This window comes from Vidua chalybeata, chromosome 4, assembly GCF_026979565.1.
Source record: "Vidua chalybeata isolate OUT-0048 chromosome 4, bVidCha1 merged haplotype, whole genome shotgun sequence".
Lineage (NCBI taxonomy): Eukaryota > Metazoa > Chordata > Aves > Passeriformes > Viduidae > Vidua > Vidua chalybeata.
In genome coordinates this window covers 3,293,119-3,319,986 of record NC_071533.1, presented here as the reverse complement: position 1 = coordinate 3,319,986, position 26,868 = coordinate 3,293,119, and the positions used below count along the sequence as shown (strand labels likewise).

At 46.8% G+C, this 26,868-nt stretch overlaps 2 protein-coding genes across 5 annotated transcripts in view; one reads left to right on the top strand and one right to left on the bottom strand.

The window, feature by feature from the left end:
• The window catches only part of KLHL8 (kelch like family member 8), a 60,426-nt gene that overhangs the window by 27,147 nt on the left and 6,411 nt on the right, over positions 1-26,868 (top strand). Inside the window, exon 11 of one of the 3 annotated variants that reach the window (XR_008430423.1) lies at positions 648-700. The exons of 1 other annotated variant lie outside the window; for it this stretch is intronic. Coding sequence is in view for 1 of the 2 variants with exons in the window: in XM_053940127.1 (XP_053796102.1) it covers positions 648-759 (112 nt within the window). In the remaining variant the exon portion in view is untranslated. Of the gene's footprint in view, positions 1-647; positions 1,735-26,868 lie in introns of those variants that run through there. One more of the 3 variants, XM_053940127.1, reaches the window with a different exon arrangement.
• Positions 264-25,406, bottom strand: LOC128786675 (AF4/FMR2 family member 1-like). 2 transcript variants are annotated; one of them, XM_053940125.1, is made up of 20 exons: positions 24,794-25,406; positions 24,413-24,690; positions 23,625-23,710; positions 18,238-20,545; positions 15,585-15,647; positions 13,564-13,681; positions 12,979-13,296; positions 11,411-11,455; positions 10,514-10,551; positions 9,702-9,822; positions 7,013-7,057; positions 6,780-6,866; positions 5,864-5,908; positions 5,665-5,751; positions 5,415-5,451; positions 4,994-5,045; positions 3,880-4,045; positions 2,299-3,480; positions 1,949-2,052; positions 264-353 (listed from the first exon to the last, which is right to left on the bottom strand). In XM_053940125.1, exons 5-19 carry the CDS (start codon positions 15,617-15,619, stop codon positions 2,011-2,013), a joined length of 2,418 nt encoding a protein of 805 aa, XP_053796100.1. In that variant the 5' UTR covers positions 15,620-15,647; positions 18,238-20,545; positions 23,625-23,710; positions 24,413-24,690; positions 24,794-25,406; the 3' UTR covers positions 264-353; positions 1,949-2,010. The 2 variants fall into 2 exon arrangements, with proteins under 2 accessions (XP_053796100.1, XP_053796099.1); XM_053940124.1 differs by having other exon boundaries at positions 24,413-25,406.

Below are 26,868 nucleotides of genomic sequence, written 5' to 3'. Positions count from 1 at the left end.
GTTGCAGTTGCCTACAGTCAGAAATTGTCACTTATCTGAGAGGATGCTTCTGAAGTGAATCACACAGCACGCGTGGGTTGCAGGAATCCTCCCACCAGCTCTCCTCAGTACCAGTGTTGATGCCCTGGGATTGCTCCTTGTGGTCTTCCTCCACTTTCCTGTGCTTGGCAAACAAAGGATCCAGGTTCCTGGCAGGGTTATCCACGGCAGGCAGGTTCAGGTCATCAGTCACAGTTCTGGGTCCCTTTTGGGTCGTCATAGTCGAATTTGATGCACGTTGTGCAGCAGTCATGGCCGGTAGTGGTGGCAGCACCACATTTTTCCTCTCAGTTTGGAATGAATTTTCTGATGCTCTGGACAAGAGAAGCAAATTCGTGATTATGATGTACATATAACATAGGCATTTCTTAAAAGCTTGCCTATATCCTGCCACTCATGCCAATGTCTCAACTAGACATCACTTCCAAAGCTGAGAGGCTTCAAATAAGAGGGAGTTTGAATTGGCAGAGACTTTCACATTCAATAACAGTGCCCTAGCAGATTTCTGATCATCTGAAATCAGGATGACCAGGGAACTCTGGCAGCAAGAAGCAGCACCAAATAGCTCTCAACCTTGTTTCACCACTGCTCATTTCCATCATTTTTAGCCAGCTTCGCAAAGTTTCCAAGAACGCACCAAGCAGTGAATCCCAGCTCATGGACTGCAGCATCAGAAGAGCAGGAAATGAAGTTAAACCCAGTGAGAAGGCTCAGGTCTGAGGCTGCACTTCTTGCCTAACTCTGCTGTGCATGGGACAGTCCTCTCACCTCTTTCAGCACCCACTTTTCCCGTGTTTTGGTCCCTACTCACTGCACACATGCTCTCCAGCTGCTCTGCCTTGGCTCAGCTGATGCTGCACCAAGTATGATTTGACACAGAGCACAGCACCATCCTCGACCTGATCCAGAGCCCTCTCTGCCCAAAACTACCTCCTACCTTTCCCACTCCAAAAGCCAGCACGTGACTAAGACAGCTGCTCATTTTCCCTGAGGAAAAGGGAGGAAGGAACTCCAGAATTAAAGCTCTTCCATTCCTACTGCAATTGGAACATCCCTTCCCCCAGCCAATCATCAGCCCGGACACCTCTGTGCTTTCAGAGGATGTCAGAAGGGAAAGGCTCCCTACCCTTAATCACCTACACCTTCAGAGCTGCTTTCTGCATTGGTTGTTTCTGTGGGAATTCTCAAAATCAGAGAGTTTTAGGAAAGCTACAAAAAGCAAACCTCAGAGACAACAAAACTACAATTAGAGCTAAGCAATAGCTCTAAGATTTATCAACAGAAAAATTATATAAGAAGTAGAAAAATAAGGACAAATAAAACAATAGTCTGTATATTAAGACTTGTCTAGAATAACTCCCTAAGCTACAGAAAAGGATATCTAGCAAGATATTAAGAAGTTCTAAGCTTAATAATAAGAGCTCTGTGCATGGTGTTTTAAAGCTTACAAACAAGTATTACATTCAAAATAAGGAAACATTGTTTTAACAAAAAAATACATGTACTTATAGTAGTTAGATACAACTACTGTCAATATGCTTTTGTTTTGTGTGATTAGTCAAAAAACTTTTGAAATTGTTAACATTAAGTTCTTTGTATGTTACCAAAAATGTAAACTACTAATATCTTCCCATTGTCATAACCATGTAATAAGACTAATGCTAAAAAATAAACTTAACACACGTTCCACAACAATCCCATCCCATTCGTAATTTATACATAAACCCCCAATCAACAGTAGCTTCCAGCATGTAAATGCCAGTCTGCAGCAGTTGTAGTTGCAGAATGCACATCATGTTAGAAGCGAACTCTTGAGTGTCTGGACAGGAGATACAGTTCTTCATCTTTCCCTTCTGAAGAGAGACTTAGATTTACACATCTTTCTGACATCCCATCACTGCATACTCACTTCAGCTTATTGGAGCCTTTGTTTGCTGAAAGCTGAAATTATTTTGTTGGGAATTTTTTGTCTCATTCCTTTTTCTTCCTGGGAGTATCCCCCTTGTCTTCCCTCTAGCAAGAAGAATAAAAACAGGGAAAAAAATTCACTCAGGTCTTGAAAGTTCACCTAAAGTACAGACCAATACAGCTCAGTTTGATAGATTCTGTTTGAAAACAGGAAAAAGTAACAGACTGGAACTCCCTTTAGAGGAGAAGCATCGTGGGTCTACTGCCAATCTATGAATGGGAAACTCCACACAGGTTTTTCAAACACCACCTTGGTCATTGTCCAAACCCACTTCCTCTAGCCTCTCTCACCTTCTTTCTGGGGGACTCCTCAGGACTCCTCATGGCTTTCCTCTTCATGTCTACCTCCCTTGCAGGCGGGAATAACTTCTTCTCCCCAGGAGGCAAGGGCACTTTCCCTTTGTGCAAATCCCCAGGCCTGTGGTCACTGGGCATGAGGGCATCATACTCCTGAGCATGTCTCAGGAGCCTGGGCTCCAAAAAGCTTTTGGTGTTGACCTGGTGGGAGCCCTTTCTCTTCTCAGAGGGCTTGTGAAGTGCCGGCTTCAGGTCTTTTTTGTCGGTGGCTTTTGGCTTCACTGTGACTTTGGGCTGGTCCTTGCAAGACTGGTCTATGACCTGCAAAAGACCAGCCTCATTCTTGATCTTCCAGACTCTCTTGGATTCGTCATGTACCTGGGACATACTTGGCCTTTTGATGCCTAGAGTATCCTTGGGCAAGGCCTCCTTGGTGTTCACAGGAGGCTTCAGAAAGCTGGGCTTGGATGTAACGTCAGATTCGTGAGTAGGCTTGGCCACTTGGCCACGACTCTGGTCAGGAACCTTGGGCACGTGGACAAAGCTCTTGTCAGGGTCCTTGTCCTTCCTGTTCTTAGAGGGGTTTTGCACTCCCAGCTTCACGCCTTTTCTGAAAGCAGGATTTGTTTTCTCTGCTTCTTGGACTTTCAGCTTGTCTTTGAAGGACTGGTCTCTGACCTCCAACTCTGACCTCTGAGAGTGACCAGGCTCACTCTCCAGCTTCAGGAGTTTTTTGGATTTGTCATGCTCCAGGGGCTCGCTGGGCCTTTTGATACCCACAATCTTCCTGGGCAAGGCCTCCTTGGTGTGCACAAGAGGCTTTAGAGAGCTGTGTGTGCTTGTAACATGAGATTCCTGAAGAGCCTTTGTCACTTGGCCAGAGGTCTTGTGAAAATGCTTGGTCACTTGGCCAGAGGTCTTGTGAGTGTCTTCGGCCACTTGGGCAAAGGTCTTGTGGAAATCCTTGGCCACTTGGCCACAGCTCTTGTAAGAAGGCTCCCTTGCCTTGGAGTGCTGCTGGCAGGAATTGCTGCTGATGCTCTGCTCCTGCTTCACACCCTCCTCATGTCCATTCCCACGGGTAATTTCCCTGAGACCCTCTCTTTGTACTGCTCCTTGCTTTATCTGGGTCACTATGTTGTGAAGGTACCACTTGTTAAAAGCTGATGGCTCAGGCTGCCAACAAAAGAGAAAAGAAGGATTCAAGACTGATGCCTTTTTTGACTCTTTCTGTCCTAGCACAGCTCCCCAGAGCCCAGGGACTCTTGCCCAGAGGTCTTAAAGTCTGGCCTTTGGCCTGTGACGAACTGACTCTAAACTAACAGGCCACAGGCACTAACTTGCTCCTTGAGCACCATGGATGCATATGTGATGAATAAAAAACCCATAAACCAGTCAGTGGCAAATACCTAAGCCTTCATTGGAGTGAGAGGGGTCTTACAAATCAGTATTTCCAGGACAAACCAGGCAGAATTTGGTAACAGAGAAGTACAACATCTGCTACCTTCCTAAGGCACCAGCCCTGCAGTGGGCAAGGGGCTGTGGAAGCAGCCTCTCCATGGTCTCTCTATTCACCTTAGATGCTGGGAGGTCCAACACCCTTGGAAGGCTGTCCTCCTCACTGTCACTGGAGCTGATCTCTCTGTCACAGACTGAGGAGCTGTGGCACTCCCCGGTGCTCTTTGACTCCGAGATGCTGGGCTGTGCTGGTGCCATCCTCTTGTGCTGGGACTGGAGAGCTCTGCAAGGCCACCAGGAGACAAAATTAGGAAGCAGCAGGGGGGAAGGTTACTTACTTATTCCACTGACATGGCAGCATTCATAATTAAGACTGAACCCTGTGTTTGGGCACTGAGAACAGAGGGGAGAAGGCCAGATGAATACATTGCCATACTCAAAATACAAAGCACCAGAATAAAAAAAAGCTTGGAAATTATCAAACCTCCAACTCACACCCATTCAGACAAACATACACAATTTCCATAGGTTATAGAAATTTTGTCTTTATCCCACTCTACAACTAGCTATATTATTAGCACATAAAGTGAGGTTTTTAGACTGTCCATGTGAAATACTATATTTCTTTGTATTTCTTTTTAAATAAAATAACAACAACATTTTTTTGAAAACTTCTACTTGGGAAATTGAAGAAAGTTTTACAACAAAATAACTTTAAAATATCATCAGTAGATCTACACAGTTTAGGTAGCTGTAGCTTTACTTGTCCTGCCTGGCATCAAAACCATAACCAGGAAAGATCAGATTCAGCTGGTGTGCCTTAGCATTTATATCAGCCTAATCCATTATCAGTAGGTTGACGAGTTCAAACAAGATGTTAAGCACCACAGATTAAAAGAAGAAAAAACTTCAGTCTGGTACATGAAGACTGGGGTTTTTTTCTCTTCACTTTTATTTTGTTTTGGTTTTAATTGCAGTCATTGCAATCATGACATGGTTTATAGTGCACTTGGCGTTGCTGCGCTAATGATAGGACTTGATGATCTTCAAGGTCTTTTCAAACCTAAACAATTTAGTGAGACCGTCATAAAATAATAATTTTTCTGTTGGTGAAAATTCCCTGCAATGACGTTTTCTGAGAAGAATCTGACTGATAACCCAAATTTTTGTGCATTCCAGATTATTTTAAGTAACTGCCCAGTAGAGATAGGAACAGAGTCTGGTTACTTACGATGTCCTTGGCTGAGAACTCAGCAACGTTTCTGAAGCTGTGCCAGCCTGCTCTGGAAAGCAAAAATGAAAAAGTTGCATTTATGTGCCTCCCTTGTAGCCATTTTACCCTGTGGTCTGTCAGCATCAGTTAGAGAGTCACTTTTTGCTAGGGAGGGGTTTGCCACCAAGATTGTTCCTCACTCCAGATGGGAGTTTCCTAACTAAATACTGCTTATCCTCTGCTGAACAGCTACCTTGAGGTCTAGGTAATGATTGGTTACAGTTTCTTAAGCCATTCCTAAATTCATCCCTTTTCAGCAAAGCAGAGGAAATCACACTGCTGAATAAGTGTAAACATTCTATGGTCTCTGCCACATATAACATTTAAAAATTACCTGTCAGCATGCAAAGAACTGTGTTTTCTTTGCATCTCTACTTACTCTGCTTCTGTGCTGCAGATCCATCAGGTTGGAATTCCTAGAATAAAAGGACAAAGTAGCTTAGCATGTAGCTAAACAACACATCTACTGACACCAAGACTGTGTTAATGGCACGTTATGGGCATGTGCATTTTTGAATAAATATTTTTAAAGCATTCTAAGAGCTGCCAAACAGCTGAGCTGGATTTCTGCTAAGCAGAAAGATCTCTTGTATTTAATCAGAAGCCCTGGCATAAATGGGCTGGGTCACCTTTGCTGCCAATGGAAGTTTGGAAGTCTCTGCTCTTGTAGGCATCTGGAGATGTGACAGAAGAGGTGGTGGTGAGCTGCTCATTTCCTGGAAAGAGAGGGAGAGAAGTGGCTCTCAAAATGTATTTTGTCCCCACTCATTTTGTTAATGTATGCAAAACACAACCAAACACAGAGATCTTCTATTTAAGAGCACTTACCTTAAAAATTTCTTCAATCAATGGCACATCAGAGGGCTTCTTTGCCTGAAACAAGAACAAGGGAAACAGAAGGAGTTTGTTTGGGTTTTTTACTAATTGGCAGGAACTCAGCAAACCTTTGCTTACCTACAGCTCTATAAATGTATTGCAAGTGTATAAATAATAAAATTAAAGTAAGGATGAAAAGCCTATCTAAAGGGGAGTTAATAATGGAGACCAGGCATGGAGAGAGCTGAACCCAGCAATGCCAACTCCTCCTCTGAGGTGTCTGTCTTCCCTTTGGAATCTGGCAGTCAGGGAGCACTGTTTCCATTTCGAAACTACTACTCATACTCCTACTTCTCTTTGTTACTATTACTATTTTTATTTTTTATTATTATTATTATTATTATTATTATTATTATTACCATCATTATCATATCCTTATTATCACTATTTTTCAATAAGGTATATTATTGTAGTCTGCTCCCTTTATGAAACTGCACTTTCCCAAAGATGCTGTTGAAGCAGTTGAGCCTTGCCTGCAAAGGCACAGGCTGCCTCTGCATGTAAGAGTTGTGCATAAAGCCTCAGTAGTTTAAAAAAAAAAAAAAAAAAAAAAGTAGTTAAAAAAATTAGAAATAATAGTTCCCAATTCTTCTAAGATAGTTCACAAGTGACAAGAATATTTGTCATTCACACAAATAAAATCAGACTCTTTCTTGTACTGAAGTAAAAAAAACCTCAAAACACCTGGGTAAAATGGAACCCCACACAACGTGCAGTTTCTGCTTGGTTTCTAACTCTCAACACTGTTTATGGTCAAGGAACTCAGGCTGGACTCCAGGCAGGCTCCTTCTGCCAAGACTGAACTTCTGCTCAGCAGAAAGATCTCTTGTAATTTATCAGAATCCCTGGCAAAAATGGGCAGGGTTACCTTTGCCTGCAGTGGAAATTTGGAAGTGTCTGTTCTAGCAGCTGACTGAAGAGGTGGCAGGAGAGGTGACAGGGGGCTGCTCATTTCCTGGAAAGAGAAGGAGAGAATCAGCTCTCAGGAGTTTTGCTGATGGACACAGAGGGATTTTCACCCTTCCCAGAGTCAGAGGGATTCACCTCCCCATGGATTTGTACTGGCTTTCCCATGTTGATCTGGTATTGAAGAGCACCCACCTTCATTATTTCTTCCACGGACTGCGCATGAATGTGCACGATGGGCTGAAACAAGAAAGAGGGAAGAAGCACTGTGAGTTTGTTCAGGTATTTTACTCCTTGATACCAAACAAGCATGCACTCAGCAAACATTTGCTGACCAACAGCTCTAGAAATGTCATACAAGTCCGTTCATAATGAAATGCTAATAAGGAATAACAGTTCCATCTGAAGGGCAGTAAGGAACAGAGACCAGGCGGAGCAAGAACTGAAACCACCAGTCGCCTCCTGCAAGATCAATGTCTGGCTTCCCTGGCAGTCAGGAAACACTGTTTCCATTGCTGACTTTAATTTAACATTATTAAGAAAGTATGTTTCTGCAGTCTGCTCCCTTTATTAAAAATCACTTTCCTTCAGTTGCTATTGTAGCAGCGCAGCTTTGCCTGCAAAGGCACAGGCTGTCTCTGCATGTGAAAAAGTTGAGCAAAAGGTTTCATTAGTTAAGAAAAAACTGTTAGAAATAAAAGTTCCCAATTCTAGAGAAATTCCCAGTTCAGTTCTAGAGAAGGAGGAATATTTGTCATTCACCCAAATAATATCAGACTCATTTTTCTGAAGTAAAAAAAAAAAAAAAAAAAAAAGAAAAAGAAAAAACAAACACCTTGACCAAAATGCAACCCTTGCAAGGTGCAGTTGGTGCTTGGCTTCCAGTTCAGAACAGTCAGGTAACTTGGGCTGGGTCCTCCTGCCAAGATTGAGCTTTTGCTTGGTAAAGCACTTGACCATCATCACTTGGGCTCCTGGAAAGACATCCTACTACGTATTACACACATTTGAACACAGGAAAAGGTTCAGGCCTTCAGACACAGGAACTTTTCTGAAGGACTAAAGCAGAGACCACAAACTTCAAACTAAGCCCAGCTAATGGACCAGCTCTGCAAGGTTGCTTTAATTCTGGTGAGGATTTGATTCTGGCACAAGGAAAGCACCCACACATGGAGCTCGTGCAAGATAGAGTAGACTCTTCATCTGTTTTCAGCCAACTTCAAGGGAGGCCTCTTCATTCTACCTGAGAATAGAAGTGCTCTTGAGTTTTCCTGAAATTCTGCTTCTTGGCTCCAGATTTTGCAAACTGCAGAGGAACACAGCTTGACTTGCCTTTTTTTTTGTTTGGTTTTTTTTTTTTTTTTTTTTTTTTTTTTTTGTTTTTTTGTTTGGACGGGATTCTTTTGACTTTCCTTTTTAAACACACTCCAAGGAAGATGCCACATTCCTGTTCCTTTCTGCACACTGACACTCCATAATTCCCTGCCAGTGCAGGCAATACAAGGCTCTCTGTTGGGGTTGAGGGATTCTTAAAGACCTGAACAAGAAGGTTGGCTTTACAAACAGCTTTGTTCAGGTGCTGGGAGAAGAGGTAAAAGCTGGCACAGAAGGACAAGAGATACATCTGAGCTTCATGTGTGCTGTATTTCTAAGGCATCTCACAGTTAATTTGGAAAGATGCCTTAAAGAGACTGGGGTGACACAGGAAAGTAAAGGTTCTGCTTTGGGGAAGAGAGGAAAGAGCTGTTCAGTGACTCTGTGAAGGCAAAGTGAATCCCCTGTGGATTAGTTCACTCTGCACTGGATCTGCTTAGCTATTCAGGCTGGAAGCCTCAAGTTTTCAGTGCTGTCAGGAAAAGAAGGCATCAGTAAGGAATTCCCAGCTGCAGGTGACACACGCCTCAGACATTGAATGAGCCAAAATCCTGGCCTGGAAGAAATGGCTTTCCTAAGGGATGTCCAGGGAGGTCACAGGAAAAATCCTATTTGGCATGTGGCTGTTCAGTATAACTGAGGCCAAACAGTTCAATTCAAAGCAGGAGGAGGGAAGAACAGCAGAGTTTCTTCTGCTCTAGAACTCTTCAATGTCAGGTTCCCTGCAGGGCAGGAGTGTCCTCACTGCTCTTCTTTCACCCAGAACAGGAGTAAGGGATGAGCTTTCAGCCAAAAGCCCCCTCCATCAGCCTTCCCAAGTTCCTTTGTCTGTCTGAATCTCTCTCCTCCATGCAGTACAGCTCACTGGATGTTTCCCAAGAGCCAAGCAGCCCAGCCTTGTTGCCCAATCACCTCTCCCATAGCTGTTACATGCAGCACACAGGCCATAGTTCCAGGGCTGCAGCCTCACTGTTTCTTCCTCCTCCTCCCTCTCCAGGCTTCAGCACTGGAGGACTGTTTTATCAAAGACAGGTTCATCTTTGAGAGCAAGCAGTATTAGAAAATATGGCATTGACAGGACTGAAATACGCAGAAAATGAAAGAAGGAATTTTTCAGTAACAGAGCCAGTACTCAAAACACCCATGAAGAGAAATCAGGGGCCCACAGCCCCGAGATACCTACAGCAGAGAAGGATCATTCAGCATATGCACTCAAAGTTTCACCTCTCAGCTGCAGAATGGATTAATCCTGGAGTGGAAACTCCAGAAGGGCTAGACAATGATGCCAAAGGACAAGGGGGAACCCTGCCAGGATTGGCACCAGATGTCCAGGAAGGATTTATTAATGACGAAGTATGGAAATGAAGCAGAGGGCAAGGAATGTCTGATGCTGCTGCAGAGGTCTCAAGGGAACACCTGCACAGTGACAGTATTTAAGGTCTCCTGTCCTGACTGCCCTCAGACAGCAGAGAGCGTGAGGCAAGGGGCTCTGCTTTTGATTTGCATTCACCTCAGATGCTGGTGCTCTTGGAAGTGCAGAGACTGAGGAGCTGTGGCAGTCCCTGGTGCTCTTTGACTCCGAGATGCTGGGCTGTGCTGGTGCCATCCTCTTGTGCTGGGACTGGAGAGCTCTGCAAGGCCACCAGGAGACAAAATTAGGAAGCAGCAGGGGGGAAGGTTACTTACTTATTCCACTGACATGGCAGCATTCAAAATTAGGATGAACCCTGTGTTTGGGCACTGAGAGCAGAGGGGAGAAGGCCAGAGGAATACATTGCTATGCTCCAAAAATAAAGCACCATATGAAAAAACCCTCTGGGAATAATAAAACCTTTAATTCACACCCCGCCAGACAAGAATGTAAACAGGAACTCATTGCTACATTGTGAAGTTGCATTCAACCAACTAAAGTTAAAAAAAAAAAAAAAAAAAACCAAAACAGCCCAGTGCCTTTCTGAAAGCCTGAACCCCCAAAAGATACATTTCCAATAAAGGGTAACAAATTTCAGGATGGATTCTTGGTCAATACAAAAACATATGATCTACAGATACACTGGGGCCAAGGAGGAGAAAAGAAAGGAACACCTGGGGAAATATAAGTCTGGTTCACAGGTAAACTCCAGCATGCCTGGATTATTCATTTCTAATGGGAGCTCTCCGGAAAACCCCACAAAAATGAAACCAATTTTTAACAGCAGCCCTGAGAATAGCCTCAAATCAAAGCATGCAGCTTCAAGGGAAACCAGGAACCTCTTCCCCTCTCCCCCTCAAATGAAAAGTAGTTTGTTTGGTCTAGAGGGTGGTTTGGGAACACAAGTGTACCTTGGAGCAGCAAGTGAAGAAGATGGCTTTTCCACAACCTGTTCACAAAAACAAAGAGGAGAGGGGGAGGCAAGGTTAGCTCAGGGAACTCAGCACAGTGCAACAAGAAAGGATGATTTAAAGGCATATCTGTGTGCCTGGTGTAGGCACCACCAAAAACTGACTTGGTTGTCAGCACTCTTTGCACTCCCACTTGTGTCTAACACTCTCAGATAATGCTTTCGCTGACAATCAAGATAAAATGGGGTTTGTGCTTCCACAGAGATGACATGCTTCAAGTGTTCATGAAAAACATCACATTGGAGATCACAACTGTAACAAAAGTGCGTGTCCCTGAAGCATTTTCCACTCATCTGCCTCCTCTGACTCAAACATGTTACATCTCTACAAATACAGAGCCTACTGAAAACAATGGAAAAGAGGAAAGAGAAGTTTGCTACCACATTGGCCCACTCAGACACACTCCGAGGCACAATGGCATCTGGTTCTCAGTGACACCCTGCACTGGAAGCATGGGGCTGGTTTCCCTTTGTTTCCCAAATGGAAATTTGGAAGCCCAGACACGAGACAGCAGGTCCAGAGCCTTTGGACAAGGGGAGCTCAGGAAAGGCAACCCCCAGCTTGAGGGAGGAGCAGCTCTGGCTGCCTGGCATGAGTTGTCAGTCCGGCTCTTGAACTGCTCTAGACAGCATTATGCTCACAGACTGAGAGGAAGGCTGATCTTACAACTCCAGCTTTTATCCCTACTTCTCCTCAGCCCACCCCAAAACACACTTTCAGGGAGGGCAATGTCTGAGGAGTGAATAGGAGCTGAGCAATGGATTTTTTCCCCAGCCATTTCCTTAATGCATGCGAAACATAAGCAAATACAGAGATCTATTATGGAAGAGCACCAACCTTCAAAGTTTTTCCAGTGGATGGCACATCAATGAGCTTCTTTTTCTGAAACAAGAACAAGGGAGGCAGAAGGAGTTTGTTTGGGTTTTTTACTAACTGACATGCACACAACAGCATTTGGTTACCAACCACTCTAGGAAGTCATGCAATTCCATTAATAATAAAATGCTACTAAGGATCAAAAGGCCTATCTGAAGGGGAATTGATAACGGAGGCCAAGTGGAAAACCAGTTGAAATTCCCAAAGTCATCTCTTCTGCCTCTGAGAAAAATGTCTGTGCTCCCTTTGGAACCTGGCACTCTGGAAATATTGTTTCCATTCTTAAGCTACTACTACAACTACTGCTATTTATCCTTACTGTTATTATTATTATGTAAGTATGCCTGTGCAGTCTTCTTCCTTTATGGAATTATACTATGAAGCAGCTAAGCTTTGTTTTCAAAGGCACAGGCTACCTCTGCTTTTAAAAAGTTGTGCAAAAAGCTTCCTTAGTTAAAAAAAAAAAAAAAAAAAAAAAAGTCAGAAATAATAGTTCCCAATTCCTCTAAGCCAGTTCTAGAGTAAGAGGAATATTTCTCATTCACCCAAATAAAATGAGACTCCTTATTCTTCTGAGGGCAACAGCAGTCTGGACAAAACACTGACTTCTGACACTTCTGGAAAGATGCAACACATTTTATGCAAATTCTGGCTGACTTTTCGCATCCTCTTCTTGCCCCTCTAGGATTTGCATATCCCCAACTACCATTTCTCACTCTCCCATTGCTTGGCAAAGTGATGGACTTAGCAGCCAAATTTGGACCATTGGAGGTTCTCCAGGGGTGCCCAGAGATGCACTAAGGAGAGAAGTTGGCTTTGGGCTACCCCAGAGATCTGAGTCCACCCCTAGCTGATGGCAGAAGCCAGCAGGGACTCAACCCCTCTCTCAGAAACACTTTTTCTGGGCACCCACTCCTTCCCCTCCATCACCGCACTCTCCAAGGAAGATGCAGCATCCATGCTCCTTTCTTCACAGTGATCCTCCCTCAAGTGGGCCCCCAAGCAGCAAGGACAAACACTGCCCATTGCTGGTGGCCTGAGGGCTGATTGCAGCACTCTGCACTTTCAAGAGCTTGAGATCCAGAAAGGTGCTTTATCTTTTTGGCATGAAGAATGGCTCCTGCAGAAGGCAAGGCCCTGCAGTGCTTTACTTCTCTCAGCTTCCTCTCATTTTCCACAAGATGTTGCCTCCAGACCTTTGCAGCTGATCAACACCCTTTTCCAGGAAAAGCTGACTGCAGCCTCCAGCTCTTCCTTCTCCTTCCAAAGGCCAAACACAGTTTGAAATCCATCTCCACAGCCCTCCTGGACCAGCTGCTGCAACTCAGCACTGTGGACTCCTAAATTCCACAGGGCACAGCAACATCCCAGTGCGGATGGATGAGCCTGGCAAAACCCCAGCTTGCACCTCGGAATCAAGTGCCTTTGACCTCTGGGAAGGCAGAGCCACGAACCAGGCAGGGCCTATGTGCTGGTCCCTTGGCCTTGAGGGACTGCCAACAACAGAGGCCCCAGCCAATTGCGCTCACCTTGACAGGCTCAGGAAGGATTTCAGATTGTGGAGCTTTGGCTTCTGACCTCTGCTTTGAGAGATCTGTATCACAGGCATCATAGCTCTGCTCAGGTGTGAGGTCCAGTGATTCTGGTGAGGATTCTCTCCATATGTCCTCATATGGGTTTGTCTTACTGGAGGCTGGCCTATGACTCTGGGTCTGTGACTTGATTTTGGGCTTTTTTGGAATCCATAGGGGAATCAGAGGGGAGTCATGGCCCAGGAACAAGAACTTGGGGTCTACATCGCGCAGCACGTTCTTAATGCGCCTTGACAGCTCATCTTCTTTATTGGTCTGAAACACAAGAATAGAGCGGGAGAAATGTCAGAAACACCCCAAGCAAGAGATCCAGCTCAGCAAGACATTGCTCAGCATCTTCATGGAATCGCCATGCATCCCCACAAGGGAAATTAGGCAAGCTCAGTGCATCAGATGGGAAAATGCTGTGTTTGCAGGGATTGGGCTCAAGTCTGCTACAGCCCATGCAGAAGACACAGCTCACCTCTCCCACCCCAAGCCTCCTTTCTCCTCTCCTTCCAGCCTGCACCCCCCTCCCATTACCTTGTAGGGCTTGGGAAAGATGGGAGTATTCCCCAAGAATGGATCTTTCTCTGGAGCCACCTGCCTCCTCCGCCTGTCTTGCTCTAGAATGCGGAGCAAGTCTCTGTTGTAGCTCCAGCTTTCAGACAGAGAGACAGAAAAGAGAGTTAACACTTGAACCCCTGTTTTTACTCCATGCAGAAACTGGGGCTTTCTCACAAGGGCACATGTCCAGCAGCAAAGCAATGTTGAAATCCTCAGGAAGCTGACAGTGGACAGATCGGTTCTGTCCAGCATGTGCTGTGCCCCAGAGCAATGAGACACACAGGGGACAGCACACATCCTTCTCAGGGATTGCTACTCCTGATACCAACCATCAAGAAGGTTGGGAAGGGAAAGACCCTCCCCATTTCCTTGTGAAACAAACGCAGAAGCAGTAACTAGGGTGATCAGCACATGAGCTGGCTAATCTACTTGCAGTGATTAATGGGAGAAACCATCAGTCTTGTTCTCCTTCAGATCTCTCACCCCAGTCTCCCCCCTTGTGAGTCAAACAGAATCCTCTATTCATATTCTATTTATAGCCACTTTATAAACAACCTTGGAAATTTACTCTCTACTTTAAACAGACATTTGGAAAGCTGCTTCCCTGGAAAATCGTATAGCTGCATTTAAAGCCATCCCATCGGCGTAATTAGACAGAAGATCTCAGACATTCAGAAAACACCAGGTCAAATCCCCCTGTTCCTCCTCTTCCACATATGCATGTACTCAATCCCACCTGCCCCACAACAAAACACCAATAAAGTGTCCCATCATGGGAAACCAGAACCTTTAAACTGTCCCTGGCCTTTGAAAGACTACTGCAAAATGAGGGAAAGCTCTGGCTCTGATATTTATGGACATCAGGGAAGGAAAAGCATGCAGGCACAGTGGATGCAGGTATCTATTTCTACTCTACTGCATAGTCTTCTCTATGCATACAATTGCTAAATTCTTCTTTGCAAATCCAACTTCCCAAGTGTCCCAGGTTGCAAGGGGAGAGCCTTGTCTGCCCCAGCAGTCACACTTGCTCCAATAATCAGCTCCTGAAAGTTTAATCATTCCTAGAGCAGAGGCACAGCTGCCTCATCTCATACTGAAGGGCTGTTATTTACAAAAAATCAGGTTTTTGCACTGGATGACATTCCTAATTTGGAGTATATGAGTCTGCTGTAGATCTCCCAGTCTCCCCAGCCCTGGAGACAGCTTTGCTGCCCATGTCTGACCTGGCCATTGAAGGTGTTTGTCAAGATGCTCTTCAAAGCCTTTGCAAACCTGAGCTCTGCTACCACTCAACCCTGCACAGTTCCCTTAAGGTCAGGGAATTTTGGAAGCTTTGGGAACTGCACCTCCAGGCTTTAACACCAACATGCCCAGCACCTAGGAGCCTTGGTGCAGGGGGACTCTACAATCCCAGCCCTTCCATCTCCAGGGGGAAAACAGGTCAGCACTGGAGAGTTAAAAATAGTCCTGTATTTGCTGCAGCTGCTCTACACTTGATGTGTCACCAGGAAAACCCCAACAACCTGACTGTTCAAAGAGGCAGATGAAACTGAATGTCTGCCATGAAACATCAGCTCAGTCCTCATCATCTTCATATATGTTCCACAAGAAGTAAAAACTCGCACAAATTGCCCTCACCCCAAAAAAAAACACAACTCGCACTTTGCTACAGACTGAAACAGGAAAATACTCCCAGGCCAAAAGCATCCCAAACTGCAGAAGGGAGTGCCCTGGCTCCAGTAGTAAGAGATTGGCTTCAGAATGTTCAGCAGAGAATCTGCCCTGACCCACGATAACATCCAGGCTGGGGTCTGTAACAGAAGCTCTGAAAATACCAATGTGCTCTGAAGCCACTCTCACTGACAGGACAATCCTTACTTCATTTGTCCCACTCTGGAATTCTGATTCTTGCACTGGAGGGGGAATTCTTTTTCTAAACCATCACAACATTCATCACAGCACCTGGGAAGCCAAGATTACATCAAATTAATTCCTACCTATTGTCACTGTTCTGGTTGTCTGTTGGTTCCATTACGAAGCCTCAGTTTGAGTCAGCCTCTCTGGAAGAGAACAAACAGATATTCACCATCTGCACAAGTTCATGCCTAAAGGGGAGGTCAAGATCTCCAGGGACTTGCTACACCCAGAACCTGGAGTGCCCAACTGGGAGTCATTGCAGCGCTCCTAAACATAAGCCATCCAAACATGAGGATCACACGTAGCTGAGAATGGGAGAACCAAGAGATCCATTTTCCTCTTCCCTCAGGAGTAATGCTGCATTTCAAGTCAGCTCTTAACTCCAGATTTGGCCAAGAGCACGACAAACCAGACCACTGCTATAGGCTCCAGGAAATTTAGTTCAGTTTTCAGAACAAAAGTGCCGCTGCCTGTAGACCACAAAATGGGCCCCACATGAATGGCAGCATTTGTGGAAAGAGGAAGGAAAGAAATGGAGGGAAAAAAAAACCTTAAAAAGACGGTTGTATATGAACAGGTAACAATATTCCCTCAGCAGATACAAAAAATCTCAAAAACGCAGAAATAGGATTGAAAACATTTACATTTCAATTTGTGACATTCACTTGCAGCATCTCACACTCCAGAGGGAGCAGAATGATTTCTTGCTGGGGAGGAGGCTACAGGAGCATTCAGTGAAGTCTTGTGAACCACCCCACTTAGGGCAACTGGGGTGAAAGAGGAGCACAAACACTCGGGGGAAGAGGTGAAGCAGCTGTGCTTTAGGCCACGGCTTTAACACCAGGGAAGGGATGAGCAGGGAACCATTCTGCAAGCCACAGAGAGACACAGGCCACTACAGATGGGAATCCTGTCAAACACCCACCTCCCCATGCTGCTGGGAAGCCTAAGAATGGACACTCACACTAAGCTCAGAGGACACATCTGGAAGCAAACAAACACTGCATCTTTGCTACCTTCTTACCAACATGAAAACCAAAATGCTGGCTGGAAAGCAAACTGCTTAAAAGAACACGGCGCTCCCTTGAATTTAAAGATAAACGAAGGTGGGAGAAGTAGCAAGTGCATACAGGGAGAAGTCATTCCAGCTTTCTTCCAACTTCTCTTGAATGGACCTGGCGCTGGCATAACTTGCGTGGAGAGACATGCACATCCGCTTGTGAATAAACAGCATGGCTTGGAGGCCTGCTCCGTCACCAGTTTATCCTTAACACAACCACAAAGCACACAAGTGGCCAGCAGGAAAATCTAAATTTCACTAAACAGTCAAAACATTTTTCAATTCCTTTGACAGGGCCAGGTTTTCAACCTCACTGACATCCCATAGATTTGAGGTTGCGCAGGCGGCATTAACCTGACACTATTCGTGCAAGGCAAAAATGCTCTTGCAACCAAGCTGTGCTTCTGAACACAAGCTTTCCTCACTGTGGAGAGGAAAGCAGGCACCCCTGCAACCCTGATGGGAATTCTTACAAGCTTTTGACAACGCTTTACTTGGCCAGGCTCATTTCTGCATCCCCTAGCAGGACGTATTTGATTGTTCTTCTCTCTGCCTTCTCCATCCAGCCACAGGCAAAGAGCTGCTCTAATGAAACAAGGAAGCTTGGAAGCTGCTTGGAAACTTAAAACTTTTGTACCCATCTCAAGAGCTTTTCCTTCAAATGTTGCTATCACTAAACTTCACATGATATTTTTATGGGCAAAGCTTGGTGTTTTGCATATATTGAGGTATTTGAAGGAAAAACTTGACATACAGTCAGAGAACACACCAGATTCATAGAACCACAGCCCCATAAAGCCATAGAAGCATAGAATGTTTTAGGTTGGAAGGGGCCTTAGATTTCTCCTAGTTCCACCCCTCTGCCAGGGGCAGGGATACCTTTCACTAGACCAGGTTTCTCAAAGGCCTGTCCAACCTATCCTTGAGTGATTCAAATATTCTGGTGGCCATTGTTGTTATACACACATGATACACAAATATGGATATACAGAGCCATTGTAATTACAATGGCCTTGGTTCCTAAAACTGGAAACATTAAAAATCAATAGCTTTGGCTTTACTTTGGGACGGGGGTGTTTCCACACGAGCTTTGCAACCTCCCTCTGGAGTCCTTGCCTGCGACAGTTCAACTGTAAGAGCGGCCCCTGGCAGCTGCTCCCACTCCCAACGGGGCAACCCCAGGCCCCCAGCTGGAGCACCTGCTGCAGGCACTGCCCAGGAAAAGCCCAGAGTTCCCCCTGCCACACATCTGCTGGGTCTGCCCTCAAGCCTTTCCTTCTCAGTGCTGGCACCTTTTGGCAGCACATGGGGCAGAACCAAGGGGCCTTTGCCATGGCACCCTCCTTTCCTAGGGATTGCCTGGCTCTCCTGCTCCTCAGAGACGCTTAGGATTCAAGCTGAATCAGCAGCACGCCCTCCTGCAACCTTGCCCTTTCCACTTGAAAGTGATTTGCCCCACTGCAAGCTGGAGAATAATACTGCTAAATATTTGCCTAAAGAAGGCCTTAAGGCAATTTCCCTGGTCAGTGACTCCCAGCAAACTGCTGTCAGCTTGCAGAGGCAGGAGAAAGAGCCTGGGTTTGAAACTGTTCCCATTTGGGCCCGGCGCTGGAATGCAGCAGAGACAGCCGTGGCTGGCCTGTTTGCACCCTGGCAGCCAAGCGCGGAATTACCTGGCACAAGCCGGCCTTGGGGGCGAGGGATGGCTCCCCGGTGGCAATAAAGGCGCTGCGAGCAGGCTTTCTGGCCAAGCAGTGCTCCCCGAACGGAGCTGCGCTCGCTCTGTCCTGCTGCAGCCAGCGGGGCGCTGCCCAAAGACGGTTCTGCCGTTGGCAGAGCCCGAGAGCCAACGGAATGTCCCAGGCGCGGTGTCCAGGTGCCACGGAGGGGTCAGAGGTCATGGAACCCTTGGAACCCTGCTGGAACCTGCCCACACCTCCCTCCCCCCGCTGCACTGCGGGAACCCAGGCCAGCCTGGCAGCAGCACCCGGGCTGTCCCCAAGGCGGGAGCCAGCCTGTGCCACTGAGCCCCCCTGCCCTGCCCAGCCTCTTTCCCACCTAACCCAATGGCTCCATATGAACTTCTACAGTCTTTGGAAATAAGAGCAGAGCTTTCGTTTCACTTCACATTTCTTCTGTGTTTTATTACAAAATTTCTACTTCATCCTCCTTAAATGTACAGTTTTGTTTTAAAGGACATAAAACCCCGCGTCTCGTTTTCCCTTGCCTAATGCTGGATTTCCAAGCCTTAAGGGATTCTCTTACTTTAAGCACTAAAGTACTTACTTAATATTGCCTCCTGGCCTTGCAGTACTTAAAAGGTCTCCTTGGTGTGCAAAGGAGGCTTCTGGCTGTTGCATTTTTGTGGGCAGATGAGTGTCCTGAGGAGCTCTGGCCTCTTGGCTCTTGTGAGGAGGCTCCCTTGGCCTGCTGTGCTGCTGTGAGGAAGTGCTGCTGATGGCCCACTCCTGCTTCTTGCCTTCATCATATCCATCCCCACTGGCAACTTCCCTGAGACTCTCTCTTGGCATTGTGGTCTCTTCTCTGGCTGCAATCTGGGCCATCTATTTTTTTTTTCCTTGACTTTTTTATCCCAGAGGCATTACTGCCATTATTGATGGCCTTCATCACGGCCAGTGGCAGGTACATCTTGGTGTTATTTTCAAATGAACTGTTTCATTTCTACTCAAGAAAAGGAAAGTGACAAATGCTAAAAACCAATCACACAAAGCCAAGTTTTAAAATGATGGAAAGCAATATATAAATAAATTAGGTTTATTCCATCATAACCTATTTCTTCATTTATGAATTCAGGTTGTTTGATGCTCTGATATCAAAAATGTCTTTCTTTCTTCTGCTGCTCCCAACATTTGAACACCACTGTGAGAATTTTTGGCGTACTTTAGGATCAATCCTCATGGATCCTTTCCATCCAGCTCAGAATATTCTATGATTTAGGACCAATGTCCTCTGCTGAGAGTGCATCTGGAATCATGGGCTCAGGTTTGGGACCGCACTATGAGGCTGGGGCATGTCCAGAGATGGCACTTGGAGCGGGTGCAGGGTCCGGAGCACAGGTGTGATGAGGGGCAGCTGAGGGAGCTGGGCATGTTCAGCCTGGAGCAAAGGAGGCTCGGGAGGCACCTGCAGGAGGCTGCAGCTGCTGAAAGAGGCTGCTGCTGTTCTCCCTCGCAGCCTGAGGGGCAGCTGCGGCCCCCCAGGCTCAGAAGGGCTGAGCAGCTGTGCCAAGAGCTTCCTGCTGCATCCCCTGTGGGAATCCTTAAAATCAGAGGGTTTGGGGAAAGCTGCAAAAGGCAGGCCATGGAGACAGCAGAGCTGTGATTAGTGCTAAGCAGTAGCCATAAGATTTGTCAGCAGAAAAGTTATATAAGAAGTAGAAAAGTAAGGACAAATAGAACAATGGTCTGTGCATTAATGCTTGAATAACTCCCTAAGCTACAGAAAAATATATCTAGCAAGATATTAGGAAGTTCTAAGCTTAATAATGGAGCTCTGTGCATTGTATTTTAATGCTTACAAGCAGGTATTGTATTCGAAATAAGCAAGCACTGTTTTAACAAAAGGTACGTGTGCTTACAGTGGTTGGATAGAGCTACTGTAAATGTGCTTTTGCTTTGTGTGACTGGTCAAAAAACTTTTAAGTGGGTTGTTACACTGAGTTTTAGTCTGCTGTCGAGGACATGAGCTGCTGGCATCTTCCCATTGTCATAACCATGTAATGAGAGTGATGCTGGATAATAAACAGCTTGAGACACGTTCCCCCGCAGTCTCATCCTGTTTGTAATTTGTACATAAGCCCCTGGCCAGCAATACTCTGCTGCTTCTTTCTTCACCTTCTATGATCTGCACAGGACTGAAGCTGAGCGAGGCTATTCAGCTTTGCCACTTTTCAGCATCTCTGCTCCACGTATGCACTGTGACATCTCTCGGGTTTTTTTGACATCTTTCCTGGGCTTCTACCTAAAAAAAATGGGACAGCACGTCTAGCTGAGAAGGGGAGTGCCAAGCAGCAAAGTGTTGTGCATTCTTCCAAAGTGAGACTTAATTTATGGAACTAAAAAAGAAATGGCACGTGGGCACGCGGTACAACTCAGATCTGTAGATCACCTCCACACAACCTTGGACCTTGTGATTAATTAGGCATTGAGAACATGAGCTGTGTACAGGACACACTTCAGTGCCTTTCAGAAATACTGGAGCAGTTTTTGTGGTCAGGCATTGCTTGGGCAGGAGTGTCAGAGCATCCCCACTGCCTCTCTGCCTCCCTCCACATCCACCATGACGTGCCATACTGTCTCACTTGACCCTATGTCGAGCAATTTTATTTCTTAAATACATTATTAATTTCATAAACGTTGATGTTTGGGAGGTATTTTTTTTTTTTTAACCCCAGCTAAAGCCAAGAGGGGCTTAGAGAGAAGATAATCACTGCTTGTAGAGAAAGAAAAATAGGCCACAAGGGATCATTCTGATACTCTTGTCTGATCTCCTGCCATCTCCCAGCCAGGTCTGAACAGTCTGCAGTAAATAAAATCTAAGAACATCTGACCCTAAAATGACCGGTCTTTGACAAGGGGTCACCTCCTCTGGTATGGATGTCCCAGGAATGGAAGTCAATACCAGTCAAACAGGCTCTACATACTAATATAAAAAAAAAAAAAAAAAAAAAAAAAGTAGGCTTGAAAGAGCAATATTCAATATGCATCAAATTCATAGGTTCAAGATTTTACATTATTTTAAGAAGTTAATCCCAGCTGCCACTGAAGGGCTAGAAGAAGGCAAGAACACCAAGGACCAAGGTCAGACTTCTCTGAGCAACATGTTCCAGAGCCTCACCACCCTCACAGCGAAGAATTTCTTCCTAATATCTAATTTAAAACTTTCCTTTGTCAGTTTAAAGTCATTCCTCCATGTCCTATCACTGCATGTCCCTGTGAAAAGTCCTTCTCCAGCTCTTCTGTAGCCCCTTTAGGTACTGGAATGTGTTCTAAGTTCTCCCTGGATCCTTCTCTTTCCCAGGCTGAACAGCTCCAGCTCTCTTATCCTGCCTTCATAGCAGAGGTGCTCCATCCCTCTGATCACCTTCATGACCCTGCTCTGGACTCACTCCAATGTGTCCACATCCTTCTTCTGCTGAGGACCCCAGAGCTGGACGCAGCACTGCAGATGGGATCTCACCAGAGCAGGGCAGAATCCCCTCCCTCGACCTGCTGCCCACACTGCTTTGGATGCAGCCAGGATAATTTATGAAGATTACTTTTCATTTTGGACCAACCCAAATATAGAAACCCCACACTCCTCTTCAATAAGTTATTTGCTAAATCATATTGGGTGGCCAACACCACACTCAGATAGATTGCTCCAGCCCTGACCCTGGAATGTGCTTGTGGTAGAAATTGCAGATAATTCAATTAATTCTTTGTGCTGGCTCAGCTCAAGGCTTCTTTTGAGCCCAGAGTTCAGTGCTATGAAATTGGCATCCCAATAAACCAACCTTGTGATAGAACTAGTGTCCATTTGCTTTGGGCTGGAACCAACGTGCTCAATAATCCCAGTGCCTCGGGATGGACTGGGGCTGGCTCACCTCAGAGGAGAGGTCACTGCTTTTTCAGCTTCACTCCTCACATCCTCTCATCAAATTTCCATCTAAGTCCCACAAATTTGGCTTGCTAAGAAGCAAGGATTTTTTATTTTTTTCCAATTAGCTTGATGTTTGCCAAAGTCCAGGGGCCCTCAGTTTGGGAAGGACATTGAGATGCTTGAGCGCGTCCAGAGGAGGGCAACGAGGCTGGTGAGGGGCTTGGAACACAAGTCCTCTGAGGAACAACTGAGGGAGCTGGGGGTGTTTAGCCTGGAGAAAAAGAGACTCAGAGGCAACCATATCACCCTCTACAGCTTTGTCCTGGTTCAGGGCAAATTTGGGAGAGAATCCCCAAAGGGGTTCCTCTAGGAAACAGATTCAATAGGCCTCTCTCCCAACCAGTTTGGGAAAAAATACCTCCTTGGAGAAAAGTGGAAAAAACTGTCTATTAAACAAGAAGACCTAAACAACATTAAACAATAATATTGCCACTCCAAAAGAGAGACAAACTCAGAAAAGTCCCCTCACTCAGCTCATCTCACTCAGTCTCTGATCAGTCCCTCCAGCGCTGGAAATGCCGTGGCCCAGGCCCAGCCCGGTGGCCACAGGTGCGAGCTGCCGCTGCTCTTCTGGGTGTTCAGTCCAGAGCAGGTTTGAACAGTTCCAAAGAAAAGGGAAAAAAATAAAAACACAGTCCAGGGAACTTCTTTGCCTCAGCTAGCTAAAAACTAACTAAAAGCAAAGGAGAGCTCTGTCCTGCTGTCTGTCCGTGCTGCAGACAACACAGTCCAGCAAACAGGAATGTGGAGGAGTGAGTGCAATTTTCTGAACACAAACTGTGCACTTCTTCTCTCCCCCCTTTACTCTCGGAACAAGTCTTAAAGGTGCAAAACTTATTATTCAGCACAAACAGAACAGACATTTGGGGGTAAAAGTATCATATAGTCAACCCAGAACAAACTTTCTGAAAGGAGGCTGTAGTCAGGTGGGGGTTGGACTCTTTCACCAGGCAGCACTGACAGAACCAGAGAACACAGTCAAAGCTGCACCAAGGGAAATATAGGTTGGATATTAGGAACAAGTGTTTTACAGAAAGGCTGATAAAGTTCTGGAATGGTCTGCCTGAGGAGGTGATGGAGTCACCTTCCCTGGATGTGTTTAAAAAAAGCCTGGATGTGGCTCTCAGTGCCAGGGTTGAGTTGAGCTGTTTGGGCATGGGTTGGACTCGAAGATCTTTAAGGTCTCTCCCAACCTAGTCATTCTGTGTGTGTGAATTCTGTGTGTGTGAAAACAGCTCAGGAGGCTTTCACGGCTCACAGTGATGAGGACAGAGCACAGAAGAACGTTAAAGGTGAAGTGTGAATTAATGCCCTGATGTAGCCAATTTTTTTGCTGAGAGACATAACAGTTTCTTCCCTTTGTTTCCAAGTTATCCCGTAATTCGTAACCTGCACCAACCTGACACAGCTAAGTGACAAATCTGGCTCCTGTGCTCCAAGCCACGTATCCCCAGACATGAAGGGAAGTCAGGAATACAGAAACATCTGTGGAAGAAAGATGAGAGGAAAATCAGAACAGATATTCTTCTATTTCCACACAGTATTACCAAGCCAAGCTGCTTGGTACCTCCAGGACTATATTTTAAAAGAGTTCCCCTAACTCTTTTCCTAGCTGGAAAATCTGGAGTAGCTTTGCCCATGCAAAGCCAACGATCCTACTCACAAGAAGGAACAAACCAGTTTGCTGTTAAATAAAGCAGTTGGAAATCTGACCTGTCAGATGCTCTCACTGACCAGCAATAGGGATCAGCATCCAGGCCCACGTGGAGTTGGGTTGGGTTTTGCAGACTATTCTCCCTCTTGAAATTATATTTCTTTCATACCTTTTGTTCCATTTTAGTCCCTGAAAGGGAAGTTTCTTAGAGGGAGTGGGAGTGTTGTAGTGTCAGAAAACCTCACAGTGTGACCATGCTCTGTGCTGCCCACCCTGGCAATGTTCCCAATCCACAACCACAGATGACAATTCATGGAAGCTGTAGTGAGTGTGCAGCGCTCCAAGCTGGAAGAACAGCTCAGCAACTGCAGAAGGCCTTTGCTCTGAGGCTCATTCCAATTGCTGCCCACCCTCCCCTTTTCTTCCCCAGAAGGAAAAGCTCAGTCAAGAGCACACAAGCAGGTGAGGGGATCAACACTCCCCAAGGCTCTGTTTTTCACCCCAGCAGTGACACACGCAGCAAGTTCCAGTACCTGGCTTCAGGATCTGCTGTGCCACACGAGCAGCATAGAGGGTCAGGGAGAAGGTGAACCTGAGGTTTGGCTGCCTGATTCCATTCTGCACAGCATCCAAGAGATACAGCAACTGCAAGAGCCCAGGGAGAGAATCCTGAAGCACAGCCCAAATGAACACAACAGGAGCACGAAGACATTGACCAGCTTTCCAGGACATTTCATGAGCCATACAGGTAAGATCCCTAATTCAGCAAACTTGAGGGTTTGGTGATGTCAGGATCAAAACAGCCAGAAACCTGTGAAAAAGAAACTGAACTAAAGCCAGCTAAAAGCTGTCCCTGCCGATGACTCCTTCAAACAACTTGTTCACAAGAAGGCAGGGATTGATTCAATACTCACCAGCCCATCTGGCCAAGGTCAGAGCTCTCTGGCCACTGAGGACACGGCAACCAGCAGGGACCTTTCTCCCACTCTCCAGCACAGACCTGTGAATCCAGAGAGAAGAAATAGCCAGAAGATGCTCTCTGCTTCCATACACTCTCTGATTGATCATTCCAAAGGAAAGTCCCCACAGATCGGAAGCAACCACCTCTCACTTTTCCTCTGGAATCATCACTGCCTTGCCTTTCTCTGCAAGTGTTTCCTCCCGTGCCCACCCCTGGAGCACATTTAGTCCCTCTTTTCTTCCCCACTGCAGCTCTCCAGCACAAATGCCACTTCTCACAGACACAAAGCAAACAGTCATCTGCTACAGGTTTTGGCTTCGAAAATAAAAACTTTAGTGCATCTGGCTACATAAAATACATAGATACATGGGTGGTCATAGATGGAAAACTTTTCAGGAGAGAAAAGAGCTGTTTCAATAGCACACTTCCATACACTTTCAGAAAAATCAGAATTCATAGCAACTCCTAAGACCCCAGCTGAGGAACCCAGCCCTCCTGGGGACACCTAATGCAGCAGCCTTGGGAAAAGGATGGGAAAAGCCAAGGTTGGAGTGAAAAAAAGATAACATCAATACAGCAGCCTGTAAAAAGCCTTCACACAGCAATCATGGGAACCAGCCCCTTTTGCTCCGTCCTTGCTTTTTGTGATGACATAAATATGAAATAAAAACACATGAAACACAAAGCAGACCTAGGATGTACCTTCCTCGCCTCCCATTCCCCAGCGCTCTGCTCAGGGCTTTGGAGCTCTTGCTCTTTCCTCCCACAGCAGGAGGGCAGCAGAACACAGCGGGGCACAGCGTGACAGAGCCGCCCACCCTGCATACCTGTCATCTCACGGCGGCGGGCAACTCTGGCCCTGCGAGCAGTCATCGTGTCCCTTAGCACTCCTGAAACTCCGTCACCCATCCCCTCTATTTACAGACACCGCCCTGCTCGCCGCTCGCTCCCGCCCCTTGCCCTCCCCACGCTCGGCAGCCGTCCTTCCCCCCGGCACCCAGCGGCGAGGGGCAGGGCGCGGGCGATGGGGCGCTGCAGAGGTGCTCTCTGTCCACAAGATGGCAGCACTGCCGTCCCTCCACACTCTTGACAGCCGTCTGTCACCCCGGCACCCAGAGGCGAGGGGCACGGCGCTGTCTATCGAGGGCTGCACTACTGCTGCCTGTCCACAAGGTGGCAGCACTGCTGCCCTCCACACGTTCGGCAGCTGTCCGTCAACCCGGCACCCAGCAGTGAGGGGCAGGGCGCTGGCTATGAGGGGCTGCATTACCTCTCTCTGTCCACAAGGTGGCAACACTGTGCCTCCCCAGCTCGGCAGCCATCCTTCCCCCAGCACCCATTGGCAAGGAGCAGGGCACTGGAGATGGGGTGCTGCAGTATCGCGCTCTGTCCACAAGGCGGCAACACAGTTGCACTCCACGCGTTCGGAAGCTGTCCTTCCCCCCCGGCCCCTAGCGGAGAGGGGCAGGGTGCTGGCGATGGGGTGCTGCAGTACCGCTTTAAGTCCACAAGGCGGCAGCACTGCCGCCCTCTCCACGCTCGGCAGCTGTCCGTCACCCTGTCACCCAGCAGTGAAGGGCAGGGTGCTGGCAATGGGGCTGTGCACTACGGCTCTCTGTCCACAAGGCGGCAGCACTGCCACTGTCCCCATGATCGGCAGCCATCCGTCATCCTGGCACCCAGCGGTGAGGGGCAGAGCGCTCGCTTTAAGGGCCTGCAGTAACGCGTTCTGTCCACAAGGCGGCAGCACTGCCACCCTCCCAACGTTCGGTAGTTGTCCTTCCCCCCTGGCACCCAGAAGCGAGGGGCAGAGCGCTGGTGATGGGGTGCTACAGTACGGCTTTGCGTCCACAAGGCGGCAGCACTGCTGCCCTCTCCACGCTCGGCAGCTGTCCGTCACCCTGTCACCCAACGGTGAGGGGCAGAGCGCTGGCTATAAGTGGCTGCATTACCTCTTTCTATCCACAAGGTGGCAACACTGCCACCCTCCCCACACTCAGCAGCCATCCTTCCCCCGGCACCCATTGG